The sequence below is a fragment of the Bombyx mori genome, chromosome 12, assembly GCF_030269925.1.
Source record: "Bombyx mori chromosome 12, ASM3026992v2".
NCBI lineage: Eukaryota > Metazoa > Arthropoda > Insecta > Lepidoptera > Bombycidae > Bombyx > Bombyx mori.
In genome coordinates, this window is record NC_085118.1 from 2,926,149 (window position 1) to 2,946,113 (window position 19,965).

The 19,965-nt window shown below is 36.8% G+C and overlaps 2 protein-coding genes across 2 annotated transcripts; one reads left to right on the top strand and one right to left on the bottom strand.

Moving 5' to 3' along the window:
* The first annotated feature begins 11,282 nt into the window (after nt 1-11,282).
* Nucleotides 11,283-15,063, top strand: LOC101746995 (ribonuclease Oy). The gene is made up of 3 exons (XM_004929379.4): nt 11,283-11,543; nt 12,394-12,674; nt 12,962-15,063. Exons 1-3 carry the CDS (start codon nt 11,503-11,505, stop codon nt 13,426-13,428), a joined length of 789 nt encoding a protein of 262 aa, XP_004929436.1. The 5' UTR covers nt 11,283-11,502; the 3' UTR covers nt 13,429-15,063.
* Nucleotides 15,046-18,914, bottom strand: LOC101746859 (UBX domain-containing protein 1). The gene is made up of 6 exons (XM_004929378.4): nt 18,528-18,914; nt 18,061-18,454; nt 17,226-17,410; nt 16,516-16,695; nt 15,898-16,016; nt 15,046-15,208 (listed from the first exon to the last, which is right to left on the bottom strand). Exons 1-6 carry the CDS (start codon nt 18,575-18,577, stop codon nt 15,159-15,161), a joined length of 978 nt encoding a protein of 325 aa, XP_004929435.1. The 5' UTR covers nt 18,578-18,914; the 3' UTR covers nt 15,046-15,158.
* Between the last annotated feature and the right edge of the window lie 1,051 nt (nt 18,915-19,965).

Sequence of the window (19,965 nt, forward strand, 5' to 3'; positions counted from 1 at the left end):
CCTGGAGCGTATAAGTATGGAAACTTATACGTTCCTTACGGAGGTAAGAAGAGAGGGTCCTATGGTCGTCGGGTGTTTGAACCTTAATTTGAATGCCGTTCGCGAGGTTACGGGCATTCGTGAAATTTATATTTTTGGCCTTAAGGGCCAGGCAAACTCGATCCCAAGCTGCCTTCTCCTGAAGGATAACCGGGGGAGGGGTCTGGGTTTTATTTTGTGCCACCGGACGCGGCAACGGAGTGGCACGGGCTGGGGGCGCAACGGGAGTCTGAGGGCGGGGGCGCGACGCGTTCACGGCTTTGCTAATTTTAGCGGCCGCGGGAGCTCGAGACTCCGCGGCACGCTTCTTACCCTTCTGTACCAGGGTGAATCCATCCGTCGATGAGGCGGGGGCGAGGTCGACCTCCATGTCCGAGTCAGAGTCGGAGCACGAGGAGGCGGGTGCAGGCGACCTACGAGCAAGTGTAGGTGTTTTAGAGGGCGCGACGGAGGCCGCGGATGATCGCTCAGCTGAAACGATGGTCACGGCGGACGACGCAGCAGCTTTTCTCGCCAGTATAGGCGACACGGGAGCGGCAGGCACGACAGAGGCTGCGGTGCTCAATGCAGAAGCTCTGCACGCAGGTACAGGCGACGCAGGAGCAGCGAGCGCGGCGGAGTCCTCGAGAGGGCTCGCAGTGTGATTGGCCTTGAAGGCCAGAAACTCTGAGGCGAGCTGTGGGTGGCGAAGTCGGAGGAATTCCGCGAATACAGCGTCCATGATCGCTGAGTACCCAGGTGGGGCGGCCCCGGGTCTTGAAGACACTCGCCTTGCGGCGAGGCCCCAACTTCTCGGACCTGAGCGGTTCTATTGAACACAGGTGGCAATGCGGCGCGATTACTACAGGACAAAGAAAAAGCACAACAAAACAGAAATTACAAAAAGAAACAAAACAAATAAATACTTGCAGGAAAACACTTTGTCGGCAAATGTTCCACGAACACAAAAATAACTAAACCAAAACAAATAAAAGCTTCCAGGAAACACACTTGGTCGGCAGATGTATCACGAACACAGGCCGCGCGAACAATGGCCGGGCTAACAAAAGCCGAGCGAACAAAGACCGGGCGATCGAGTGGACGATGAGCACGTCCGCACGTGACGGGTGCCTCTATCGGAATGGCGACTCATATACAATACGTACTCAACAATATAATTTTAAAATCTATCGCTTCATAGTTCATTTTTTTTTTATGATTGAAGGATTACTGGTGGCCCGGAAGCCTTTCCAGTTGCACCAGGACAGGTGGGCGAGCAAAGGCTCAGCCAGGAGTGGCGAGGTTAGCTAACAGCTGCCCGAGCGCCTCCGAAGGGGTTCATAGCCCTGCATCATCACGACTGCTCTTTTTCCTTTTTTTATTGCTTAGATGGGTGGACGAGCTCACAGCCCACCTAGTGCTAAGTAGTTACTGCAGCCCATAGACATCGACAACATATATGCCGCCACCCACCTTTGAGATATGAGTTCTAAGGTCTCAGTACAGTTACAACGGCGGCCCCGCTCTTCAAACCGAAACACATTAACTGCTTCGCGGCAGAAATAGGCAGGATGGTGGTACCCGTGCGGACTCACAAGAGGTCCTACCACCAGTAATTACGCAAATTATAATTTTGCGGGTTTGATTTTTATTACACGATGTTATTCCTTGACCGTGGAAATGAATCGAGAATAATTTTCAAGTACGTATTTCATTAGAAAAATTGGTACCCGCCCGCGGGATTCGAACACCGTTGCATTGCTAGATACGAATACACCGGACGTCTTATCCTTTAGGCCACGACTACTTCAAAGTCGACTCCTTGGATAGTACATTCGGGACTTGATACGCAATTTATTATTTTTTAACCTTTTTTCTTGCCTTTTTATGTATACAATCACATAGTTCAACCCGGTGGTAATTGGTCGTCTTTCGTGGACGTCAGGAATACTAGGCTGTCCGCCGATGAGCCTAAGCATCAGTCCTGCTCCAGGCTCGAAGCACCGCTTCGCTCTGTTTAAGACTTTCAACATTTTAGAAGTTTAACTTTAACTTCCGATGGCTCCCATACTAAACACCGCTTGAAATGTGGATATAGTAATAGTAGGAGGTTTCCGATCTATTTATACCGTGAAGCCCTCATTCTTAGGATTTAAGGGTTGGACGATTGCTTATATATACAATACAATGAAGTTTCCGACCTCTAATCGCAATATGGACTTCGGAAGCCACACAACACAAGCCGTATCGCAAGTTCGTACACGAGTTTACTAAAAAAAAACTTAATTATTCGTTATTTTTCGTCTTTTTTTTTAAACCTATACTGATAGCCTTGAGAGGCTATTTTAGCTTCGCCCTAACATGTAGGTGAGCTCACGGGGCTCAAACCCGTGTGTGTGCAAACGGAGTGTGCTAAAACTGGCCCAAGCAAGAGCACTGCTTCGCAAAATCTACCACCGGATCGGAAACGCGACCCACTGAGAAGATCCAGCGAGAAGCTCAGCGAGCTGATGCATGGATTAGGTTGCACGTCGACCTCTTTGTCGAGTTCGACTAGTACGGTTACCGTGGTCCCCACGGAATAGATAAATAAGGTAAACCTTATTTATCTATTCCGTGGTGGTCCCTAAGCCTGCTCCTAGTGTTATGTTATAGTGGGCTGTGTCTATGGGTTAATTCGCTCGTCGAGGCCTTATTCGGAAGCGGCGGGTTCGATGAGGACGGTGACCGGTGCTTGTGGTACCTGAAAGCACCGTTAATGGATCGGGAGGATCCGTAATGACGTGTTTTGGGCGACGGCGACTGCTTACCATTCGGTCTACAGGATCGGGTATGTAATTTCCAGCGGCCACGACAAGAGGGTTCTCATGTCGTGCTGCAAAGTGGCGCAATGATGCCGACTGTAGATAGGTACTTACTGACTGAGTCAAGTTCCAGGTCATCGTGGAGATCCACGCTCTTTAGGAACCATAATTTTCGTCACAATCGATACCTTTCTAACACGCTTTTATTATCTTAGTATGTATGTATGTTTGCACGTGTGTATTAAGGTATTTTTGAACGTCATTTTCACCAACTTATATAATAATTTTAGTGCCCGTATATTTGTAAATTATTTCGTAAGAATAAGAGGGTAAGGCAATTTGTTGAAATTAAATAAATAAACTGACGATTTTATGTTAAAATGTTTTGAATGTAAAGCTTAAACGCGCGCACGGAGGACATGTTGTGCCAGTGAGTAAGCCCTGTGAGCAGTCGTGACTCATTTCCGATTCGAATTCCAGATGACGTCATAGGGTGTGCGCCCGCGCTCCGTCGAGAACGCATTCCGTATTAGAAACAAGAGCGCTCATTGGTCTGTTGAGTGTCACGTTATTTTTATGTCAAAATAATGTATCGTAAGATTTGAAATTAAAGAATGTTGATTGGTTTAAAAGTGTCGAGAAGGTTTTTTTTAGATGGCAACAAGTTATCGTTTTTAAATTGTAATTAAAATTTAAGTCACCGTGTTTGTATGTATTCATAATACGACTTGAATAAAATTTTAACAAAGAATACCTATATTTAAAAAAAAACGAATAAAAATAAATTATGTTTTTTTTGTCATGTGGAGATCGCTGGACCTACGCGTTGGGGGCGGTAGGCGGGGCAAATCTGAGTTGAACCGACTAAAGCCTCAGTCTTGCTCAAAAACCGGCACCCGAACCTGGGATCAAACAGGATACATCGTTTGAGGCGGGCTGGATCAAGGTGACGCGCTTTGAGCGGTTACTATGTACCCCCGCCACCTTGCCTCCGAATCGGAATAAATAGTTCAGTTTTCATAGCTCAATTTAAAAAAAAATTAACGATGAAATCTGAAAGGTATCTTATTCTAAAGTGCGATTGGAATTATAGAATAGTCAAAGAGCGGCCATAAATGTTCGAAGTGAAATTTTATCTGGAATTCTTAGGAAATTGAAGAAGAAAAATTATCTAGAATTAACAGTCTGAAAGTGGAGCTAGATTGCCAGCAGATATGATGAAATTAGTATGTCTATGACTTAAAACCTACAAATGCGAAAAAATTTATTAAGGACATTAAGGATAAGTAACTGAAGCGAGATGAAATAGGATTGAAATAAAGCGTTAGTAGATGGTTTACTGCTACTTTACTGGATACTTACTGATACTTTTCCAGCGGACTTTTTGCAAGAACTCAAGAAGCTACGTTCAGCGACTTTGTTTCATTTCCCCACATTTGTTCATTTTCATAGATACTAAACAGTTAATAAACCACCCTAATTGCAGATACAAACCCGAAGAAATACTAAATTAACAAAATAAAACTATCAATACAGCTTCGCTCCCGCGTTTCCCGCTAAAACGTTCATCAGTAAGAAATACCAACATGCGAAAAAAAATTATCATTACATAATCCACCGATCCACCGGTTCGTTTATATGATGACAATTCATACACTGGTAACAATAAATAAACAGAATAAACAAAGTGTGAAGATTATTAAATAAAGTATAGGATCGCGTGCTATACGCAGTTAAACTTCATTAATTAATCAGAAATGAGCAGAAAAAACGCGTCACGCCTCTGTAAGCGCGCGCGCGTTTTTACAGCCGCTCATCACCCGGAAATGCACGCGTGTGCTTACAATCAGTTTTTTATTTATTTTGAAATCACATAAATTTCTAATAATAATAAGATTCAGTGCATTGGCCTCTTTAACAGATAATAAAATCATTTAACCTCTTTGTAAATTAATTTCGTTTCGTCCTGTCCGTTAAATTTTAAAATTGAATTTCAAACACAGATAAAAAATAATTAATTTTGAAATCTAATTGGACTTTTTGGCGGGAGCACGAGCGCGAACCTGTGTGAATTGTTTTATTTGTTAATTTAGTGTCTCTTTGGGGTTAACCGCGTAATAACGGTGATTTATTAACTGTTTAGAACAGGTGAAAATACGCCAATGTGGTAAAATAAAACAGTCACTGGACGTAGCTTCTCGAATTCTTCCAAAAAGTCAACCAAAGTCTTTGTAAATAATTGCCATTTTTTACAGTTGATTTTGTTGATTACAGTCTTCACTACAAATCAAAATCACCTCATTTCAACCATATCATTTTTACTACATCTTATTCTTCAAATAACAGAATTTATTAATGATTAGGCTGTATGGTCTAATACTTTTACCTTTTCTGTTGCAAAGCAGAACTACTACTGAATTATATAACCTTACATACATACGACCAAGCATATTCGTTCGCGAACTAGTTTAGTGAAAGGGGAAATTCCTTAAATGAAACAAAGCTCAAATAAATATTAAAATAATTAAATGACAACATTAATCGGTGGGATAAAAAATTAGTTGACAAAGATAGGAGGAAAATGACTTTTGCCTATTTATTTATAGATTCTATATTATTTTTGCAGGAATTTACTCTAAGTCTAATATTGATCAGCCACAAATTATTCAAACGTTTGACCTCAAAACGGTTGTACGAAGTTGGGTCGTCGCCTCCATCTGCGCACATCGTGAACTTAGGACAGGGCACACGGTCAAGTTCACGTTGTGACGTGTCCGACAATAACACATTGTAAATAACAAAGTTTTAACAAAAACCGACCTCAAATAGAAAAAAAAAGATATTCCAAAACAAACTGATATACACTAAAAACAATAATCATCGAAATCCGTTGGCGTGATATTGAGTTATTGAGTTATTCATCTATTTGTCGCGCACGTACTTAATGCAAATTTAAGACATATGGTTTTCTCGTGAATACCACTATCAGAAATGGACTAAATTGAAATGGGACCACACGGGAAGCGTCAGCTTTTTAATAAAAAAAGAATCATCAAAATTGATTCGCCCAGTCAAAAGCTATGAAGTAAAAAACATACACAATTGAGAGCCTCCTCCTTTTTTGAAGTCGATTAAAAAACTAACTCACCGGATACATAACTCGATCCTAGTAGCAGTGTCTAAATAGGCATCGTGGAGAGCCGTCAATAATAAAAACGCAAAACACAAAAAAAAACGGACTTTATATTTTGAGCTTCTATCGCAATGAAATTCGCATATTTTTCTACATGACTAATTTTACTATTTATGATAAAAGCTGATAACTCCAATTATTATTAACGTCAATAAATATTTTAAGGCAAACTAAAGTATATATAGCAAGCATTACACTGGAACGTTGTGCCAAAAATAATCTTCCGATTATGATATGTTTTCGATAAGGTATATTTCGTTGTATTCATAACGCGAAGAGAGTTTATTCTGGTTTGTCTCCGTGATATTCTCCTTGCGAAGGGGCGCGGCGCCGGCGGTTCGGTGTCGTTGTCCGTGCGACTTTGTTGCAAGGTGCCCTTCGATTATCTGTTTGTATAAATTAATACAACACTATGTAAATTAAACGTTGACAAAGAGATTATTTCGGGCATTTTTTAGGAAAGATATTAATGTATTGGCTCAGCGACTTGAAGTCGACTTGGTATAAATACCAAATCTCCCAGAAGAAAATGCGTTAGCCCACTGAGTTCGCGTTTCCGATCCGGTGATAGATTCCGCGAAGCACTGCTCTTGCTAGGGCCAGTGTTAGCAACATACCCGGTTACAGCCCCGTTAGCTCACCTACACGTCAAGGAGAAGCTGAAAATTAAATAGCCTCTCAAGACTATCAGCATAGGTAGAAAACAAATGCAGCTGTAAGAACGTCCCCAGCGGCAAACGTAGGCAAACATTCCAACTCCATACAAATTTGAGTTAACTTTTACGCTAACGAGAACGTTAAAATACTCGCACTAAGCACACGGTTCGTGTTATGATTAATAAACAAGCATAGGTAGGAAAAAAAGGGAATACGCGTAAGTACCTATATACATAGTTATTAGTGTTTTGTTTCTTCAAGCAGTCGCATTACTTACAATTATATAACACAGGTGGTAGGTATGTACCTACCGATCTACTTATTCTTAGATTTCTGATATATTCAAAAGTTAAGTGAAGTTAAGTAAAAAATATATTAAAGTAAAAAATAATAATATTAAAGTTTCGATTGAAAGTTAACATTTACTAATATTAATCTTTAATGCGCTCTACGCTGTGCAAAAATGAAAACGGAGTCAAAATAGATCGATCAAAACAAAGACAACATTAAACGGAGAAATAGAAAGATAGGAACAAAGTGTTTGAATAGAGAACCTCTTCTTGAAGTAGGCTATAAATAAACTAACGTGTAATATGATCGTTGTTGTGTCAATTAACTGTGGTTATTTGTGATTTATACGCCACCCGGTTCGTAAAACATGATTCGTAAAACGATATTTTGTTCTCGACATGAAAAAAATGTTTTACGTTTGGTAACAGAAATAATTTGCAACTTTCAAAATGGAAAATTACTTTACCCTACCATTACCATTACAATGGTTTTAAATAATTACTGACTTATAAATAGCATTGAAATTCACTTTGTTACGTCCATAAACTACGGCCCACCTGATAGTGAGTGGTTACCGTCGCCCATAGACTTCAGCAATGCCAGGGGCAGAGCCAAGCCGCGGCTTACTGTTGAGTACTCTCCACAAGCCTCGTTTGAAGACGGACAAGTCATAGCGCTCGGGAAACACCGTGGAGGGGAGCTCATTCCAAAGGCGGATGGTACGTGGCAAAAAAGATTTTTGGAAACGCACTGTGGATGACCGCAGTGCCTCCAAGTATACCTATGGATGAACTCTACTCCGGTGGCGGGCGGTGCGATAGTAAAAACGAGATGATAGAATCATCTCAAACAATTCCTCACATCTATTTATATCTTAATTATAAAGGTTTGAAAAAGCTTAATTTTATAAATCAAAGAATTAACCACTAGTTCACCTCGAGAATAGCTGATATTTAGCTAAAAAAATACGGTAGGTACTTTAAAAACGTTACGACTTTATGGTTGTATGAACAGATAATGTATTTTTTGCTTAGGCAGTGAGCCTAGTATTTGAATCAATTTAATGCAGTCTTGCCAGCCGTAGCAAAACCCGAGCCTTTCCCAGATCTTATAATTTATGTTCTTTTTATTTTGACTTTCACATAAATATTTTACATATAATTTATTCTTGACAGAAATTAAAATAGAGAGTTTGAACAATTTGTTTTCATTCAATGATAACGGTGTGAGACATTTTATTGTTAAATCTATATCACTAGTATAAAACAAACGCTTTCTCTGTCCCTATATCTGTTTGTCCCTATGTATGCTTAAATCTTTAAAACTACGCAACGAATTTTGATGCGTTTTTTTTAATAGATAGAGTGATTGAAGAGGAAGGTTTTTAGGTATAATAACATCCATTAAATTGTGGAGAAATCAATAATAAATTACAGTTTCCGAAGCGAAGCGAGGGCGGGTCGCTAGTATTTATGTATATAAAAATGAATTGCTGAAGGTTTAAAAGGTAGATAAATATGAAAATGCTCGGAATTAAATAAAAATAACAATTTGGTTTTTCTTTTGATGTGTCCCCCGTCGGACGGATTCCTTTTGTTTGTTTTAAGTTTATTTTATACAAAAGCTTAGGTCTGTTATTTATCGATTGAGGCACTACGAAATCTGCCGGGTCAGCTAGTAAATAAATAAAAGACTAGTGCTGCGCTCCCTTCACATCCAACTAAATAAGAAAAGCATAATATTTAATAAGCGCATTTGCAGAGTACCAATCTACAATACAAAATATGATACAAAAATGAACGAAAACTATATTGAAATTTTTTACGTATTTTATTGATTTATGAACCGGCAGCACATTGATTACTGCGATTTAAATGCAAACATGGATGCTTCGCGTTAATTGCGATCATTGTTTCATAGTTCCTTAACGCATCCGTTGTATTGGATTGCAACTTGACCATTATATCGTGATGCACGCGACTGTTTTTCATCGGTGCACTAGAGCGGGTGACGGGAGAAAAATGCGGAATTATGTTACACTGAAATAAAACGGTATCTACATTTTTTTTTGATGCGACGGGTCAACGTACCTTTGTTGCTTTTGCGCCTAGTCATTATGTAGAAGAAAAAAAAATGTGTGTGTGTGCAAGTCACATACGGTAGAAGTGAAACTTGTATAAATAAGAATAATCGCAAGGGTCAACCGCCATCCACTCCGCAGTGCAATGGATGGAGCGGTCTAACCCTGAGGGAACCGCCTGCATGATCACGGTATCTCTACGCCAACTGTGTAACATCTCGTCATCGCGATTCAGGAATTGTTGAATTTACGTGCAGCAACTCTGTTGATAACAAACTAAATAGAAATAATTGTAAATCATCTTTTATAGTAGGAATGAGGTAGCGCCCTCTGTGAATTGATATTTTAACTTCACGTTTAATTTTTTCGTTTCATCGAGTTTCAAATCACATCACAACGATTCTAAAGAAGTTTCACTTCAAAAAGTTAGGTATTAAAAGTTTCAAAAGTAACAAGCACTACGACTATGAGTGTATCTACAAGAATACTAGGTACTTAAGAAATGTCAATTGAATTTAGTGTTCCCATAAAAACAAGACATGTAAAAAATGATATAAAATATACATTGCTTCTGTGAATATTTTGAGAGCTTATCATTTCGGAATGAAAAGCATTTCATCGCATCAGGCGCAATCTTTTCTTTCTTCGTCCATCCATTTCCATGACCATCGTCGTTATTGTTTCCATTGATCTATGATGTTCCTCAATGAGCAAACGAGCTCATACGGATTAATTGGCGTTAAAATATTGCCTGAGTCTTTGGCATAACAATAAAAACTCCTCTTGCTCTTTCCATTCTTAAAACCGAAATAGATGACAGCTTCAGGACAGAAACAGATATTGCTCTCGAGTTCACAAATACATGTTCTTCTCGTTCTTCTTGTCTTTATCCTACATGTTATTATGTGGGGCTCTTATCGTATTGCATAGGGTTTTGAGATGAGTTTTGCATACGGCCGCCCGCCTGATGTTAATCCTTGGCTAACGTCTCCAGTAGTATATCCATTGCAACGTGCCATTGGGGTAATTACGTGCCGAGAAGCTGAAATAGTCTCGCAAGACTATCAGCATAGATAGGAAATAAAAAAATTAAAAGTGCCATTGGGAGGAAGTTTTCTGTTTAATCTTTTGGTGTTTTCTTTAATTTTTTTTAATGATTTTCTTTGATTGTTATAAGCATTCATTAGTTCAGAGCTCTCAATACATCTATTATTAGTAAACACGTTCAACCAATAAGACGGTTAATACCTTTACTAGCATTTAGTTAACTAACATGCTAAAAAGCGGTGCGAGTCTTAAGTATATAAAAATCTTCAGTTATTAAAATATACATAATAATAATAATATGTACATGATCTATTATACGAAAAACTATATGAATCGAAACGAAATGAAGTTGATTAATTCGATGATTTAATCAATTGGGAAGTAATTAAATGAAACAAGATAAAATCGGATATTTTAAAGTCTCAGTAAAATGGTAGTTATTTGCTGAGATTCCAGTGGACCATTTGGAAGAACTCGAGAAGCGTCTTTTTTATATTGCTAAGATTAGTGCACGAGCTCATGGCCCATATTATGTGTATTCGCTGGTTACGGCAGTCTACAGATATCTACAACGTAAACGTGCTTACCCAGTCTTTTCAGTAAAATGGCCCGCCCTTAAACCGGCACTAAGGATGCGTGGCAGAAATAGGCAGAGTGGTGGTACTTATCTGTGCCGACGCCGTCCGAAGACGTCCTACCACCAGTAAATAACCAAATTATAATTTTTGAAGGTTTGATTTTTACTGCACAATGTTATCCCTCACCGTGAATGTCAATCGTGAACATTTGTCAAGTAAGCATTTCATTAGAAAAATTGGTACCCGCCCGCGGCATTTGAACACCGGTGCATCGCAAGATACGAATGCATCGGACGTCTTATCCTTTAGGCCACGAGTAGCCACTTTGTTTCGTTTTCCTACATTTGTATACTTTCACAGTTGCTGAACAGTTATAAAGAATCATTATTACACATTTAAACCTGAAGGAACAATAAATTAACAAAAAAAGCGATTCATACAATTTCTAGAAACTATTGATATGGTTTACGAATTACGTACTTTTTCATTAGATTCAGTTTTGTTCCTTGTTAAATAAACAATACTGATATGTATTTAAAAAATAAGCGACTCATGGGCTTAGTTTTCGTTGCCTAATCCATAGGTATGTCAACCAAAAAACTTGACATTTAACATTTTTGACAATTGAAATTAATGTCATTATTAGATATTTTTCACTTTTTTATTCTAGTAATCTAGTTGGAAAAATGTGGTACATATATATGTATGTACTTAATGTATTTTAAAACGATTTAAACAATTCTCATATAAATTTCATTTAAGATTTTTTTGTAAGCTATGGTATATGTAACTAAAATTCAAAGCAGAAATATAAAATATTGATCATTTGTAAAAATGTGGAGAAATTTGAGTTATGCTATATTTTTGCTGTCGTGGTATGTATGAAAAAATAGAATTTATAACCTAGAGTAAAGACTTTTTTTATACATTTTAAATTTATTTCATCTATTTCTGATAGGTTGACGTATGAGAGAATGTTGCAGATTTTCATAAAAATAATGTTACATAAATCAGAAATATTGGCACGGTTGATGTGTATAATAAATAATAAGTTTGTTTGCAGTTTTTTCATTTAAATTAGTTACACCTATTTTTTGGAACAGTGAATTTGAAATAAAAACAAGACAGACTCAGTAACAACACAAAGACTGACTAATTGGCAATCAAATCCAGACCCATAGAGCAATACAGTGTAACAGGACAAGCACTAGTCAAATCTACAAAGAAACTTCCTATAAGTTAATCATTTCTTTACAAGAATAGCAAAAGAAAAAGATATGGGTGTCATTATATTCAGTGGTTATATAGTTGAGATACTCTCCTTAATTAGTCACCCAATTAAAATCTTAACTGAATGATCATATATAAAATTGGCCTGCAATTGAGATATAAAAAAATATGTCTATGATTGCAAAGGTTTTTTTTTTATTTTTATTTTATAAATACAATTGTAAAAATAAACTGTCATCAATTGTAATGGCTTCTAGTAATCACCAGTTGTTACCAATTACAACTTGATCACAAACTCCTCTGCACTGTGTTTCATGAGTTCCTTCCGTTAATGCTTCTTTAAATGAGGTTTATAAAACACCTAAGCAGCAGCCCAGCTATCCTCGATGTCCATGAGCATAGGTGACCACTATATTATAAGATAGACAACATCATCACTGTTAAGGCAAAAAATTAATCAAACTTGATTGAAAGGGTTTAAATTTAACTTTGCAGTTTTACATATGCAGAACTAAGCGACACAAAAAATAATGAGTGGGATTTTCTAATATTCACGCAACACTGGCCGGCGACTATATGCAGAATATGGATGGAGAAACCTACGCACTCTTGTATTATGCCACACGAGCAGAATTCATGGACTATTCATGGTATATGGCCAAATAAAAATCACTCCATGGGACCATTTTTCTGTAATAAGACTTGGTCATTTGACCCTGATCAAGTTAAATCTATTGAAACAGACTTGGAAGAATCTTGGGGCAATATTGAGAAAGGTCAGTGTAAATGTATCATCATATTATTATATGAGGTTCATATATACATGCATACATGAACATGTTTTTAAATGAAAATGTAAGATAGATGGCCACAGTTGAAATTAATAGATTTTGTCTCAGTTTTCAATGTTATTTAGAATTTAGATTTTTTTTTAGTGCTATTTTATATGTTTTGCTTAGCCTTGACAGCATATATAAATACTGCCATCTCCACATTATGTAAATTATGCTATTAATTGATGTAATTCTGAGTTACACATAAAAACTTTTGATTCTTATTACAGAACAATCATTGTACAGTTTATGGGCCCACGAATGGACAAAACACGGTACTTGCGCCGCATCAATCGAGCCCCTTAACTGCGAGCTGAAATACTTCACGAAAGGGTTAGAATGGCTGAAAAAGTATACCATGAAAAATATTTTGAACAATGCAGGTATCACCCCTTCAGACATGAAAGAGTACAAAGCTATTGATTTTCATAATGCTGTGAAAACTAAACTTGGATTTAAACCAATGGTTGAATGTCACAAAGTTGACGGTAAACAATTCTTGTTTGAAATACGCATATGCTTCTCAAAGTCACTTGAATTGATTGACTGTGAAGATACACATATGACTAATACGGATATTATTACGAATTGTAAGCCAACTGAAGGGATTATATATCCGGTAAATGAGAAACCTCCCAAAAGATATTTGATACAGCTTCATAGATTATTGTCATGGTTACGTTGGTTCACAGTGTAAATACTATTTATTCGCTACAAAGAAGCCTTCAAGCCAATCTACACTTATCCTAGTGAAACAGGTAAAGCCTCTGAGCCCCCCATACATCCCATAAAAGTTATAAATTTCAGTGGCCATCATCGTCACCTTAAATTTTTACATCAAACAAGGCAATTAATTAAAACTTCTATTTGCGTGTCTCTTAGTGTGCTGCAGTATTTCTTTTTTCAATTAACTCAACAACTTGGGTAAAAACACCATTCAACCCAATATTCGTAATTTATCTACATCATGCATAAAGTGGCAAGAATGTCAGCTTCGCGTCAGAAAAAGCATGATGATCTGGTAGTATTTACCTATACTGACTTGCAATTACGCCATACCACCAGTAAATGCGATTTTGTTTTTTATTAGTCATATTGATTCATAGCGGAAGCAGTAGGTATGATAGTACACACTTCAAAGTTGTGTGGGAATTAAAATGATTATATTATCTGACACGTGATTCGAACACAACCATAGTCGCTTCGCTTGAAACGACTACACCGTGTGTCTTGTCCGTTAGGCCACAATGATTCTAGTTAATATTTTTTTATTTGAAATAAAATGATGGCACTTATGTTAGTACTTAAAAACGTTAAAGGCATAGAACAGTACCTACTTAATTAAAGTTTACAACATTTTAAAGGATTAAAGTTAATCATTATTGGAGAAGTGCTTAGACAATTAGCGGAATTATTAAATAATTAAAATAATCATCAACATGAAATATAAACAATTAATTAATCAATATTTTTTAATGATTTTTTAATTTTTATTTAATGAAATCTGTGAGTACCTATTCCTAACAACAATACCTGATAATTTTCTATAAAGCTCTTTTACTTCTTTGATATTAATTCCAAATCAAGATTTTTTCTAACAATTTTAATGAAATTACTAAATATATATTTCATTGATCTGTGTTTCCCATTATTATGGGAGTCATAATTTGGCCTGAATTATCTATTTATCCTTTGTATAAATTTGTACTAATGTTTGAATGTAGTTAACAAACAATCATAACTCATGATATTATTTGTCATTTGTAACCTAACTATTTACAAACTTCTCTATGTCGGTTTGTTGTTTAGTAGCCCTGATTTGTACAATGAGCATAGGTGTGACCAGATTGATGTCAATATCTTTAAGTAAATATACTTTGTATTCAATTGGTGTACATTGTACATTTGTCTTGTATGTATATGATGGTGATACCCATAACTTAAAGAAATACTAGCTTCGGTATGAAAATCAAATGTGGAACGCAGGAGGTGTTGGCGTTTCGTTTTATTTTATAATCGTTTTAAATATACTGAAACTGAATGGATTTGATATGAAATGGTTGGCATAAAAAAGCAGCATGATCATTGAATGCTAGTCAAAATTATTAATTGTTAATATAGCATAACAAGATTAATCAAAACAGGATATATTATTACATTAATATTATAGCCAACATTTTCATATTTTATTACATTATTATTACGATTTGATTATTTAAATATATTTTATATTTCTTGCACATATTCATTCAATGTTTACATGCAAATCATTTTACGATAAGTATCTGTAATATGTATATTTTTGAAATAAAAATTTAATATGCACCACAAATCTTTATTTCCCAAATGGATATTAATTTGTATAACCCATGTCCTGTTTTGTGACACTCAGGCCTATTCTGAAGATAAACTGAGTTATTGTTCTAACTACTGTCCTTGGCTTTTCGAGACTATAATCACTGCAGATGGTACAAGACCTGAAATTGACATGAATAAATTACTTATACTATAAATCAGGGGCTCCCAAACTCATTTTGTCTACAGCCCACTTTGAGAATAAATTATTATATAGCGCCCCCATTTTTTCAACTACTTAAAAACCACTATAGCGTGAGCTCAGTCGGTGTCTAAGAGTCCTTCTAGATGAAATAACAAATCGCCTACACAACGCCCCCATTTGTTTTGGGTCTCTTACTACCCCCCTTAGCCCTGCAGCGCTCACACGGGGGCGTTATCGCCCACTTTGGGAAAGACTGCTATAAATAAACTTATATACTGGGTGTTAGACCGCTTTCAAAATCGAAGACAGACGATAGTACTCATGACACCTTTGATGATGGGACGGAAAAAAGTCAATACTGATTTTTTAAAAAAAATATTTTTAAAACGTTTTATTAGATTTTTTTGCGCGATAGTGTCACGATGAACCAGTTTGTTTGCTCATTGTCTAGGTGTTTATTATCTATTTACGTTTATAAGTATATGTAGGTTATAATGTTTGTCTCTGGTACCTATAGCCCAGGGAATTCTAATTTGGGGCTTGATACATGATTTGTTCCCAGTTATTATTATTATTACAAGGCAGTACTTACAAAATAGGGGATAAGTAATATTATGCCAATCGGTAATCATCATAATAAAAAATATATAACTAATTATATTTTACCCAAAAAATCCAGAGGTTTATCATAATCTTCACTGGTAAATACTTTTTTTGGAAATGTGGTCATTAATTTGTAGTTATCTGATTGTGCATATTCATGTGCATGCATTTGTAAATACAGTCTGTAAAAAAGTAAACAATGTATTAATATAAGTATTACTTAATACAAATGTATGAGTTTTTATAAACAAAACCAAAGTCAAACATATGGATAATAGATAATCACAATATGGTGTTGTGAATTCCTATTTGAACATTGGGAAATCTGTTATTGCATACAATTATTTTCTATTTAATAGATGAGCAATTAGCTTGATCTACACATTGATAGCAAAAAAAGGAAATGGTTTTATAAATGTTAAAAAAGAAATTGCACATACAAGTTTGTGACATAATTTAAGAGATCATGATGTTCTGACTACACTACACTTGGGGTCACAGACAGCCACAAGTCATGTTATAGTTTACATTTATTTGTTACAGAAACATTGTTTCTAAGTGTATACTATATATAGGTATATACATGTAACATTTAATATTAACATTACATCATTGGAAATACATTAAGTTGGTTCTTTTTTGCCATTACTATAGACTTTTAGCAAATATTTTTATATTTACCGTACTGCAGACAACTGTTCTTTAGCTCCAAATGTCTGTGAAAGAGCCCTTCCGTCGGGTAATCGCAGTTGTATTCTTGCTTGCTCATATGATACTTTGGGGTTCGGAGCTGTTGTTGGTATGGCGGCAGGGGTGGGTGCTGGGACTGAAGGTGCTGCTGTTTTTCCTAATGCTGCTAATCTGAGAATTGAGGTTTTTTTACTAAATTAACAATGCAATCAAAGCATAGTTTGTGATTAAGTGATTCATTGAAATATGTATTTGAAAAATTCATCATCAATCAATGATATGAGTCGACTATCATCAAAGGCGGCAATCTGACTTTTGGACAATGATTGGTAAATCAGAAAAACGAATTATTGACTTTGTATTCCATCGGCAGTCACAAAACTCTTCGGAACGACATCTTAGATAAATAACAGGTTAACTATTAACCTTTATTTAATGCAGGTTTTGAACCGTATTCTTTGAAGGAGACGATTATATTCAAATAAATCTGTATTGACATATCAATAAAATTTTGTTGTCCAAATGCACAGATTGCCGCCTTTGATAATAGACGACTCATATGCATATTGCAATATATATGGTAGATGACTGTCAAAAGCTTTGGTAAAAAAAATCGACCTGGCCAATAAAGGTTATGTACAAAATTATCATTATCGTTAAAAGGTGGATTTGATTTGCTTGTTTATCACAGAGAAACCTACTTTCTAGCCTGTTTGTCCGCTTCTATTTGAGCACGGACACGTTCTCTAGCCTTCTGGTCTTCAATTTTCTCCATCCTTCGTTGTTCAACCAGTTTTTGCATCTCTTGCTCTTGAAGTCGTTGCTTGGCATCTTGTAATTCTTTACCAGACTTGATTCGATCACGTTCACGATCAAGAGCTTCAGCCTGAAATTGAACAAATTATCTTGTTTTTTTTTTGGTTGATGGTTCATGCTCCAGCTGTCTTTAATTATTTGACTGTCAGTCACACAGCATATAAATTATATGTGGAATAAGCCACTATTTAAACACCACATCAACTACACCAGTCTCTCAATTGTACAGTAAGAATAGTTGCTTGTTACACTAAAATAAAATAATAATTTTGCATTATAAATAGGCAAGGTGGTCCCAATGCAGTTATTGGACACTATCATATTCATTTTATATTTAATCTGTTAACGATACTAAACTAAAAATCTTCCCCAATGTGCCAATAAAATTTCAATCTAATATTGTTACATATACGCAAACAACCCTGACAATATTCTATAATCATGAAATTGTCTTAACTTAGAAAACTCAACTTTACACCAAAGCCATAAAACTATTCCAAAAATTCATCTCATATTATTTTTATAGAGATAAAGTTGAAAATTTGCATGTATTTATAATAATATGGTAAAAAGTGATTTAGCACAAAATGCAAGTTACAACATTTATGCTTTCTCCTGTCGATATAATCAGTAATGTGTAGAACTAATTTAAGTTTTTATTTATTGTTAGAAATATTAATAATTTAATCTAACAAATCTATTATGAAATCTTAGTGATACCTTTTCTCTCTCTTCTCTTTCCTTACGCTTTTGTTTCATTCTCTCTTCTAGGAGCGCCAGTTGCGCCTTCTTTTCCTCTTCAGTTAATGGTTTTTTTTCTTCAGTAGACTCTGAGAAACTACTGTGATTCGTTTTTGCGGCGTGGTACTCAATCTCATCTTGATTTTTGAACAGCTTCCCACATTCGTCGCATTTTAAAGACTTAGCATCACTTTCTTCTGCTGTAGGAGTCTCAGTCGAAGGAGCCGGAGTTGAATCAGGGACAGGTGCTGAAGACTCGCCAGCTTGTGAATTAGAGGGTTCCGAGGATACTGCGAGGTCCTCGGCGTGAGCCAAAAGCCACTCCATGGCAGGCTCTACACCCTTATAATTGGTCACGGCTAAAGCTTTTTCTCTAAAAACACAAATCATTGTGAATTGTTTTAATTTGGTATAACCTCCAATATTTTATAAGTGTAAATACATACGCTCGTTCTTTGGGAAAACCCATCTCGATCAATGTCTGTATTTCTGCCATTATTTAAGTTTGCAAATAGTATGTTTATCGTGAAATTAGCAACCTTTTATTTTCAATTCTAATCATTACTCAGTCCACCCGTCAACGGTTCTGTGACAGACAGCAACTGACAAGTGAACCTTGTCACTTGTCAGTTGTCATAGGTGTCGTTGTCACTCCTGAAGTTAATAAGTACCGTAGGTACCTACCTACAAAATACTAACTCTGTGTTGTCACCACTGAAGTAGGTCTATGGTTGTCACTAAATTACAATATCCAACTTTATCCAAGTGTCATCACAGGCTTATAATAATATAATGGTTTTGTGCAAGTAAAAAATTAGAAGTAGAGGATAAAAGACATGATTTTTTGTTTATTCTTATTCTCCTGCTCTATGTCAGTATCGAGATTGTCGTTTCACGATGTCGTTGTTGCCATTGACCCCGGTAACCGTACTCGTCGAACTCGACAAAGAGTTCGCCGTGCAACCTAACCCATGAATCAGCTCGCTGAGTTTCTCGTCGGATCTTCTCAGCGGGTCGCGATTCCGATCCGGTAGTAGATTCATTCGCGAAGCAGCTGCTTTTGAGCTGTTAGGTCTCCTTCGGAGGCGCTCGGGTAGCTGTTAGCAAATCCCAGCCCTCCTGGCTGAGCCTTTGCTCGCCCACCTGTCCTGGTGAAACTGGAAAGGCCTCCGGGCCACCAGTAATACTTCAATAATAAAAAAAAAAATTGCCATTGTTTTACGATGTCCATCCAATGCTGATAGTAGTCTCTTCATATACACTCCATTCTTTTCGATATCTTGCCTTTCGCATCCAGTACCTACTGGTGGTAGGACCTCTTGTGAGTCCGCACGGGTAGGTACCACCACCCCGCCTATTTCTGCCGTGAAGCAGTAATGCGTTTCGGTTGGAAGGGTGGGGCAGCCGTTGTAACTATACTTGAGACCTTAGAACTTATGTCTTAAGGTGGGTGGCACCTTTACGTTGTATATATCTATGGGCTCCAGTAACCACTTAACATCAGGTGGGCTGTGAGCTCGTCCACTCATCTAAGCAATAAAAATAAATAAAAATAAAAAGTTATTTTGGCCAGGTCGTGCATCTACATCATTAACTCTCGCGCTCTAAATATAGTTAAGAATAGTACACCGCAACCCATCTGCTATGTCTTTTTCAGAGTTTCTCTAAATAAAAACGGTTGCTTGGAAGATATCGCTTTTAGCAATGAAACCGTTTATTGATTAACAATCATATATATTTGTCTGTTGACTGTTTCATAATGCTATCTTTTTTTTTCTTTTTATTGCTTAGATGGGTGGACGAGCTCACAGCCCACCTGGTGTTAACTGGTTACTGGAGCCCATAGACATCCACAACGTAAATGCGCCACCCATCTTGAGATAC